Source organism: Zingiber officinale, chromosome 6B (assembly GCF_018446385.1).
Source record: "Zingiber officinale cultivar Zhangliang chromosome 6B, Zo_v1.1, whole genome shotgun sequence".
Lineage (NCBI taxonomy): Eukaryota > Viridiplantae > Streptophyta > Magnoliopsida > Zingiberales > Zingiberaceae > Zingiber > Zingiber officinale.
In genome coordinates this window covers 83,418,668-83,429,202 of record NC_055996.1, presented here as the reverse complement: position 1 = coordinate 83,429,202, position 10,535 = coordinate 83,418,668, and the positions used below count along the sequence as shown (strand labels likewise).

The 10,535-nt window shown below is 38.0% G+C and overlaps 2 protein-coding genes across 2 annotated transcripts; one reads left to right on the top strand and one right to left on the bottom strand.

The window, feature by feature from the left end:
- Positions 1–47: 47 nt before the first annotated feature.
- Positions 48–1,857, top strand: LOC121992893 (pentatricopeptide repeat-containing protein At4g25270, chloroplastic-like). The gene has a single exon (XM_042547515.1). It carries the CDS (start codon positions 190–192, stop codon positions 1,804–1,806), a length of 1,617 nt encoding a protein of 538 aa, XP_042403449.1. The 5' UTR covers positions 48–189; the 3' UTR covers positions 1,807–1,857.
- A 16-nt stretch (positions 1,858–1,873) lies between these two features.
- LOC121992894 (peroxisomal membrane protein 11D-like) lies at positions 1,874–3,793 on the bottom strand. Its single transcript, XM_042547516.1, has 8 exons — positions 3,643–3,793; positions 3,158–3,381; positions 2,995–3,069; positions 2,843–2,917; positions 2,667–2,747; positions 2,455–2,529; positions 2,192–2,365; positions 1,874–2,113 (listed from the first exon to the last, which is right to left on the bottom strand). The coding sequence occupies exons 2-8, from the start codon at positions 3,350–3,352 to the stop codon at positions 2,078–2,080; spliced, it is 711 nt and encodes a 236-aa protein (XP_042403450.1). The 5' UTR covers positions 3,353–3,381; positions 3,643–3,793; the 3' UTR covers positions 1,874–2,077.
- Between the last annotated feature and the right edge of the window lie 6,742 nt (positions 3,794–10,535).

The following is a 10,535-nucleotide window of genomic DNA, read 5'->3' as shown; positions in this document are numbered from 1 at the left end:
CCAACTTGAACAAAATGAATGTCTCAAACATTCCAGGAATGGCTGAAAAAAATTCACCATGAACATCATGTGATGTCGAAATTGTCTCAAATTCGATCTAAATAATACCAAAATAATTTTTTTAAAAAAAAATGTATTTGTGAAATTATTTAATGGATTGTATCAAATGTCAGGGTTCAAGCAATCGACATGACCACTCTTGTCTCTTGTTCTTCTTCTTCTTTAATCATCGCTTCTCGCTTAGCATCCATCAACAGCGGCGGCCGCAAGAGGAAGAAAAGTAGATGGGGAAGGAAAAACAACCAAATCCTGCCCCAGCGCCTCTACCAATCCAGATCGACATCAACTTCGCCGGCGCCGCAGCTTTTTCCCCTTCCCCCACCTCCCCCCATCACCCGCACCGAAGCCCTCGACCGCCTACTGACCGACCTGGAGGTCGCCCTCGACCGCGGCGTACCCTTCGATCCCTCCCTCTCCTCCTCCCTCCTCGAGACATGCACCCAAATGCGCTCCCTTAGCCAGGGCGCCCGCCTCCACCGCCTTATCCCCGCCGCGGTCCTTCGCCGCAGCGCCTCCCTCTCCTCCAAGCTCGTCCGCTTTTACGCTGCCTGCGGCCAGATCGAGAAGGCCCACCGCGTCTTCGACCAAATGCCGCAAAGAAACAAATCCCACGCTTTCCCATGGAACTCTCTCCTCTCGGGCTACGTCGAGCTGGGCATCCACGAGGACGCCATGGCTCTGTACCACCAGATGGAGGAAGAGGGCGTCGAACCCGACGAGTACACCTTTCCCCGGGTCCTCAAGGCGTGCTCCGGCATCGGGTCGATCCGCCACGGTGAGGCCGTCCATCGCCACTTGGTTCGCTCCGGGTTCGGCCACGACGCCTTCGTGCTGAACGCGCTCGTCGACATGTACTCCAAGTGCGGCGACATCCAGAAAGCTCGCAAGGTGTTCGACAATATGACAAGCCGAGACTCTGTTTCCTGGAACTCTATGCTTGTGGGTTACATCCGCCATGGGCTGCCACACGAAGCGCTCGACATCTGCAGAGGAATGGTTCGCGCTGGTTCGCAACTCGACTCCATTACAATCTCGGCTATGTCATCCTCATTTTCCAGTTGGAAGAAGCTCGGGCTGGAGATTCATGGCTGGGTTCTTCGCCGGGGGCTCGAGTGGGAATTATCGACTGCGAATTCTTTGGTCACGATGTACTCCGAGCAAAGTCGGCTGGATCTTGCAAGGTGGATCTTTGCGGCGATGCCGAAGAAGGATTTGGTGTCATGGAACGCGATAATACGGGCGCACAGTCGAGACCATCGGGCGCTGACTCTGTTTCAGCAAATGGTGGACTCCGGTGTGAGCCCCGACCATGTCACCTTCGTGTCGTTGCTGTCTGCTTGCGCGAACCTGGGGCGCGTGGAGGATGGCAAAGGCTGCTTCTCCGACATGGAGCACGAGTTCCAGTTGAAGCCTGGGCTCGAGCACTACGGCTGCATGGTGAACTTGCTGGGGAGAGCAGGACTGCTCGACGAAGCATATGAGATGGCAATGGCATCCGCGTCTGCGAGCAAAGACATGGACGTCGAAGGGGGAGCAACTGTCTGGGGCGCTCTGCTCTATGCTTGCTCGCTGCACGGGGAGGTCGAGATCGCCGAGGTTGCGGCCCGGCGATTGTTCGAGCTGGAGCCTGACAACGAGCACAATTTTGAACTCTTGATGAGCGTATACAGAGATGCTGGAAGGTTGGAGGAGGTAGAACGAGTGAGGTCGTTGATGGAGGAGAGGGGATTGGAATCAGAGTTGTAGCAAACTACAAATTACAATGACAATTTTCAGGATGGATCATTTCACAGTGCACACTGATGTCCGATCATAAACAACATAAAAGCAAGAACTTTATTATAATGTCTTAGACATCAATCCTAACAAGATCGCTTGTGCACCTGAGTCATTGTACTTCAGACATATGTTATTGCAATAATCTAGAATCACTCACACCCAGATCAAGTATTTAAAGTTACACCATCACATCCCTAAACATCCAAGGCTATTATTTTGTCGCCCAGTGTTGCTATCTTCATGCTTTCTTATCCTTCAATCGAGCGGGAAGCAACTGTCGCAGAGGAGACGATTGGAATGAGAATTCTAGAGATATTATCTTGTAAAATTATGTCTGAATAATAAAAGCCACCTGATAGCAAGAAATCAGTGAGGTTATGACTCCAAAGGCTCCAGTGACTCGAGGAGTGACCTTCTTGGGAGCGAGTTGAAGAAGTCCAATAGCAACCACAATATCCATGGAGGCCTTTATCAAAGCTAGCCTCCTCTGGTTTAACTGATTAAGCTTATTGCAGTAATGCTCGTCCTGTCATTGTGCAAGCGGAAGAGAAATGACTTTAAAAAAAAACAAAGAAACCAAAGAAAAGACAGAAAATTCGATCATCGCAAACATACTTTATATTTATCAGTTTTCTTCAGGTCCTTCTCCAACTTCTTCAATGATGCAGATATCCTTCCGACTTCTCCAATCTACACATCGAGATATATAATGTGTATTTTATGCTAGAAGAGATATAGAATAGAGATCTAACAATTTGGTCATAGGCATGAGGAAATCTTGGCAATATAAGTACAAGTCCACAAACGCTTGGGGTAAAGGCACAGACCTCAATCAAGGTAGAACACGCTGAGGATCCCATCCAACAGTAGAGAGCAATTCTACCGAGTCGCTCTGCACGTTCTTTGTTCTAAAACATAATTCTACAAGTTAGCCTTCGAAATCTTTGTTCATGCAGGAGAGGTTCGAAAACAAATTTATGAGGGCGATTCACAATTCACAAACCTTGTATATCCCTGTTCTGTTAGCCCATACGATTTGATCCAGGAACAAAAATGTTGACAACAGAGCATTTTTGGACTGCGCAGATCATTTTAAAGTCTAAGATATGCAAAGAATCATAATGAACAATAGCTCAGGGTTGACTATCTACATACCTTTCCTAGTAAAATGACAGGGAGGGGAGATCCAGGGGCCGGTGGACTTATAAGAGCATGAAGATCATTAACAAACTAAATTGCAAAAGAGATCTTGTTACAAAAGCATGAATTCGGGAATAACAATCAAAGGTGATGCCAAAAAAAAAAGCCAAAGCTTGACCTTAAATAATCGAAACACTTTACGCGCCAAGCTAGTTGTTTTATCAACATTTTGCGCAGTACCAGGCTCTCCGTTGCTCAAGAATTTAGAGCCATACTGGATCGCTCTACAAATCTTATCTCTCGCTTCAGCTTTATTCAAATACAAAACCAACAGAGCAAGCTCTGCTCTTGTCACATCCAAGGTGCTGCTCATCTTCAATGATTGATCTGATGACAAACTATCTGTTGTATTGCAAATCATATTTAGATATATGTTGCTAAAACAATTTCTCAATCCCGAGACTATGCTACCAAAACTTTACATTTGGGGATCCTGGATTCGACAGTCGATAGATCTCGACGCCAAAAATGGTTATTAAAAACACAAGATCAGAAATACGCAGAATCGAGCATCAATCGCATGCGATTGAAAAATTTAATCTAATGAAAAAAACGAAGAAGAGATCAAAGATAGTTTATTGAGGTTTCTGCGAGGATCCTTACCAGCTTAGATATTGATCTGCCGAAAGAGACGAACCCTAGATAGACTCGAAAAGAACGAGGCGGCCACGAAAGAGCCAGGTTTGGCGGAAATAAGAGAACGACCGAGGATCCGCTGTTGAACAGAAGCCGTGCGGTGGAGCGTGACGACCGTTCTTCAAAACTGGATTTGCAGATCAGATTCGTCCAATCATGATCCAATGGTCTATATGTTGCTTAACATAGAAGCATCGTGCGGTCCTTGCAGGGGATCCTACTTCATCGTTTTGCTGGGCTGGCCTAAAGAGCCGTGCCATTAATGCGACTCGGGGTTGAGTTAGATCGGATGTCTGGAATAGCACAGAATGCACCGTCGACTTGCAACGTGTCAAAGCTTCAATACGTGAATATCGAGGCTTTATGGTTGATTTGATCCATTTTGATGGACGCTGTCTGGTAAAAAGCATACATTGTTTATATTCAGTAAACAAGACAATCAGGCATTACGTAGGCGCTTGAGCATGAACAATTAATTAATAACTAAAATTTCACCATACATTATTTTATTTAATCAACTATTAAAATATTTTTACTTAATTAACTATTAAAATTAATAAGTATGAGTATTTGAATAAATAATTAAAATATAAATAAACTAAATCGATTTATAAATCGATCGTTTAAAAATAAAGATAATAATTTATAATTTTTTTAAAAAAAATCTTAAATACAAGTTGTGTTGTTGGATTTTTCTTATCACTATCACATATTAAAATTTTTAGCACTATGAGATACGTAACTCTAGATCTAGTGATATAACGGATGACTAAAAAATTTACACGCGAAAGTTCTTTCAAAATTATTTGAATAGATAATGTTGAAATAGTGCTAAATAGTGCTAATTAAATTTGAGATTTTGCAATACCCTTAAAATGAATATTATATTAATATTTAATTATATATATATATAATAATTAAAATATTAATATAAAATTGAATAATTGAAATTATCTATTACAAAATTCTATAATTTCATTGAAATTCTAATTTACTATTAGAAAATATTTGAAACTAGTACTTCCCCTATAAAATGTTTTATCAATTGTTCCTAAAAATAGTAAAATACCAAATTATTAAAATTCAGTAAATCAAAAAACTAAAAATAAAATTAAACAGACTTACTCTAATAAAAAACTAAAAATAAATATAAACATACTTACTCTGAATCTTCTGAAACAAAATCAAGAAGTTTTGTAAGAAGACCATCAAATTTTCTATTTTGTGGTAAGTCTTGTTTACCAATCACATTTTGAAAACAAAAACAAAAAACATAAGCTATAAAAAAATGTTAAATCAATTAATTATGAAAAACAACATAACAAAAACTATGGTCTCATCGACATTTATGTTCTTTAATTTATTCAAGGACTTGAATTTATACATCATAAATAAAAATGCATCGTCAAAAACTTTGCATACATGATCCTTTTACAATAAAATTAATCTTGTATTTGTTTAATGTGCTTATACTTCATTCAATTCAATGCAACAATGATATTTTTTATAAAAAAATTCATAACCTTTCCTTTAAGAACTGATTTCACTCTCTCTATAGACTTTGCATACATGATCCTTTTACAATAAAATTAATCTTGTATTTGTTTAATGTGCTTATACTTCATTCAATTCAATGCAACAATGGTATTTTTTATAAAAAATGCATAACCTTTCCTTTAAGAACTGATTTCACTCTCTCTATAGACGTTTTATTATTCCATGTATCCGTTCACTCTAAAAAATCTAGATAAAATAAATATTAGTAAAAAAATTATAAAAAATAGATAAAATATGTAAAAAAAAATTAACATACCTATTTATCATAAAAGACACATTCCAAATTAAACCATTTGTTGTTTCCATATACATAGGTCTTAACAATGAACCAAGAGCTCATTATATTTTCGAAGGGTTAACATCTCAGATGATATTACAACCATTTTTATGCTTAAAGTAATAATAATTATTTTAATATAGTCAATACTATTTTTTTTTTAAGAGTATAGTATTAGCACACGTAACCATTAATTACTCTAGTATTAGCACACATAACCATTACTGGTATTAAATTGAAATCGAATCTTTAAATGTAATTTATATTTTCAGATTTCTGTATTATTATGTTTATTTATAGAAAATGAAGTTACAAATAAAATATACTTTATTTAAGTATAAATAAATATTTGTTTTGTTGACGAATTTATAAAGAAATTATTTATGATATATATTTTTTTAATATTCAAGCATTTAAATTTTTCTATAAATGTAATCAAATATTTAAAACTTTCTATTATTAAATAATTTTTAATAATCAAACATTTAAAAATAAAATATAATCAAACATTAATAATATATCCTAAAAAACTTTAGTGACAACTAAGTTTATATATAGAAATTAAAATTACAAATAAATATTTTCTTTAATAACAAAAATTTAAAAAGAAAGTATTAATTAATTATATATCTTTTTTAATAATCAAATAAAATTGAAACAAAAATAAATATTTACTTTATTACAAGAATTTAAAAAGAAAATATTAATTAGTGATATTTTAATTTTTAATAATTAAATATTAAAAAATTATAAAATTTCTAATAAAGTAATAAACTAAGTTAAGCGGAAAATTTATATATATAACTATTTAATTAAGAAACTCATCATTATTAACTAACTTGGGTGAAACTTAAAATAAAATTATGTTAATATTTTTTTTATTTACATTAAAAAAATTCTAAGATTTATTAGTAATTTACATAGACATATAAGTTAAAACTCAACTGTGATATATTATTGAGAATTTTTCTCATTAAATAATCAGAAATTTAAAGTTCGAGACTCGACTGTGGCGTATTATTAAAAAATTTTCTTATCAATTAATTAGAAATCTAGAGTTGAGACTCAACTGCGATATATTATTAATTAATTAAGAATTTAAAATCTCTTTAGTCCCAACTTTAGGATTAGGATTGGCAATACTGCAACAGAGAAGATTTTATATATATCTTGAGTCGACAATGTTAGAAAATATATTTTTCTCAGTTTTTTTTACTAAAATCAAGTATAATATATTAAATTAATCTTTTATAAGAGTGAGTCCATTACCCAACGCGTCACTCTTGCATTGCACTTGATGCGGTGATAATATAGAGCCTCACCCTGCCGCCACGGTCAAAGGAGGTCAAAGTCAAGGCGGTCAACGCTTGGAAGTCATTTGTCGATCAGACGAGCATGTCCCAATCGAAAAGAAAAATGTCCGATCCGAGATCACCTTTGACTCGACCATGAGCCGAGCACCCAACGCTCAAAAAAGAGGACGACAAAGGGAGTAGTATGTAGAAACCGGGTCGAGCGGCTCTTCCGATCGGACTAGCAACAGACTCAACATCAGCCGAGCACGAGTACAGTGGACTTCCGGCCGAGTGGCTATCTCGCTCGGCCCAACAACAGAGCAAGCGGACAGTAGACTTCTGGTCGAACAACTATCCCACTCGCCCGACAGAAGACAGTACGCAAACAATGGGCTTCCGGCTAAGCGCGTATCCCACTCGGCCTGACAACAAACAGCACATGGACAGGGGAGTTCCGGTCGAGCGACTATTCCGCCCGACCAAGTAACAAACACAGCAAGCTATCATATACTTTCTCATGTGGCTATTAGTATGACTATTAGTCCTTGGACCTGAAGTCACCATGGTTCCCTACATAGGGAATTACATACTTTGGCTTCGTCAAACGTTACCCGTAACTGGGTGGACTATAAAGGTGATTACTAGGTATATAATGAATTATGCGGAGGGATGTGAGTGATGTAGATGGGATCTATCCCTCCTATATAACGGGAGTGACATCGTTATTCTTGATAGAGTGAGACCACTAAGTGCATGGTCATGCCCAAATGAGTCAATATGAGATATTGAGCTCATTTGATTAGAGTGAGTCTACTTGGAGTTCAAGATTTAGATTGATCAGAGGATGACACCGTCTATGCCTCAAATTGATAAATCTAGATGTCAAGGATAGAAGGACACTTATCATATATTGTGAAGAGTCACAATTAGTAGTCACAAGGTGATGTTGGATCTCAACATTCTTGTAACTTGGGTAGTAATGATGTGTTGCTAGATATCACTCATTACTTATGCTTCTAAATGGGTTTAGGAGCATTGCGAACGTTACAAGAACCTATAGGGTCACACACAAAGGGCAATTAGATGGAGATTCGGTTCATCTGATGAACCAAGAGGATTAGGTTCATGTGATGAACCAAATTGGATTAAGAGTAATCCAAATAAGATTAATTGAGATTAGACTCAAGTGAGGCTAGACTTGAGTTAGACTCAAGTGAGGCTTAATGATGATATTCATTGAATTTTGAATTCAATGATAAATGGAATTCAATTTGAATTTTAGATTCAAATTTCGAATGAGTTTCAAAATGGTCATTTAATGAAGAATATTAAATACTCATTAAGGCTCATTAATGAGGCTCATTAATGGTGTTAATGAACATTAAGTATTTTCATCTATTAGATGAAAATACTTAAGCCATTTTTTTTTACTCTTATTTTCATTATCGATCATTATTATTCCTCCTTGCTTCTTCTTCTCTCCCTCTCCTCCTCCTTGGCCGAACACCTTTAGGGTGCGTTTGGTTCAAGTTATCATGTATAACCTTGGTTATGTGATTACTAGGTAATCACATAACCAAAGTTATGGGGAATAAAACATAACCAAATGTTGTTTGGTTCAACCTAGGTAATGCAACAAAAACTTGTTTGTTTGAAGGTTTTAATGAATACCCTAGTTTAATATTTTACCGTATTACCCTCAGTTACAAAACCAACTATACATAATATTATTATTATTATTATTTATTTATTTTTTTATGTTTTTTTACTTTTCTTTTTCCTGTATATTTTTTTACTTTTTTATGTGTTTTTTTTATTTTTTAATGTTTTTATATTTTTTATATTATTTATATTTATATTTTTTATTTTTTTACATTTTTTAAAATTTAATATTTATTTATTTTTTTATTTTTTTTATTTTTAAAATTTTTATAATTTTTTTAAATTATTTTTTTTAAAAAAAAAATTTAAATTTTTTTACATTTTTAAATATTTTTTTACATTTTTAAATATTTTTTTACATTTTTTCATGTTTTTTCTTATCGGAGGGTATTTTTGGTAAAAAAAATTCGTTAACCCCGGAATCAAGAAAAACCTTAGTTTTCTGAGGTTTTCCGATTCTGGGCTGTATGACCCTTTTGCTGACACGTCGGGCACGGAACATTACTTGAGAATCATCGAATACCTAAACCAAACAAATTTTTGTTGATAACCTTGGATGGATAACCAAGGTTATCAAGAATAACCCCGAACCAAACGCACCCTTAGAGTGTTATCCCACTCTAAGTGGTTTCTCCATCTCTATTGTTCGTGTGGATACGTATAGAGGTGTGTCCACTTGAACACACTCGAGATCCGACAACTTTTGGACGAGCGGGATTCGCGAAGAGCTTCGCTACAAGGGTAATCTCTTAACCATGTAGATCTAATGTAGATCTAGGATAGAAAAACATGTACACGAATTTTTTTGTTCTTTTAATCTTCGCACGGATCCAGTGGCATGGGATTTTGAGGTTTCCGCAGTGCAAAAAGCGATTTTTGCGACTCGAAAATCCCAACAATCCCATCGGTCTCATCCGAGAAGATGATGAACGTCTTCACCCAGGGACTCGTTGAGAGAGATTTCTTCCAATCACTCATCAGGAAACCGCTAGGGACTTCGAACACATACTCAAGAAGGTCAACGAGTACACAAACGTAGAAGAAGTCCAAGCGGTCAGAAGGAAAGAAGCGCCGACTGAACACTCGGCTCCAGCACCCGAGCGGCGATCTGCAAGCAAGTACCAACCGCCTAAGGGGCCGAGAGCGGAGGGAGAGCGACCATATAGGGAGGTTAGGACACATGTCATGCAGCAAGTGGCCTCCGGTCTACCGAAAACGACAAGAGGCAAGGTATGGGCGTCCATGTTTTGCTCCTTTCACCAATTGCCGACTCACAACACGCTGGATTGTCACGGTCTGACACCAGTCGTCAGCCGATCGGCCTCGAGAGGATACAGTCGTTGATCTCCAACTCTCGATCGACGACAGAGGCAACGGTCTGCCAGGCGACAAGAGTATGAAAGAAGAATGCCCGAGCGATCCGAATGGCACCAGGGAAGGGATAACGTCGATCTGTCCCGAGCCCCGGCTAAGCGAAATAGACCATCCGCTCGGGAAGAAGAAAACAGAAGTAATGACACCCAAGGAGAAATAGGCATGATAGTCGGTGGCCCGACTGGCGGCGACTCCAACCAAGCCAGGAAGTCGTATGCTCGACGGCTGTAGATCCGCGCCGTGGGATGCAGCAAGGAGAAGGCCGAAGGGCCCCAGATCAGCTTCGGCCCTAGCGACTTGGAGTGAGCAGAGATCCGATCCCTCACGATGATGCGCTGATCATCCGAGCGATAATTGCTAATTACACTATTCATCATACTTTTGTTGATACAGGGAGTTCAGTAAACATTATTTTCAAGAATGTGTTCGATCAACTACAAATTGATCGAAGTGAGTTGTTGTCCATCACGACCTCGCTGTACAACTTCACGGGCAATGAAGTACTGCCGCTCAGACAGGCCCGATTGGCCGCCTCGCTCGGAGAAGAGCCATTAAACAGAACCAGGACCACGAACTTCATCATAGTAGATGCACCGTCGGCCTACAACGTCATCTTGGGTCAACTGACCCTCAATGAATTCCGAACGGTGATATCTACATATTGCCAAAAGATCAAGTTCCCGGTAGATGACCGT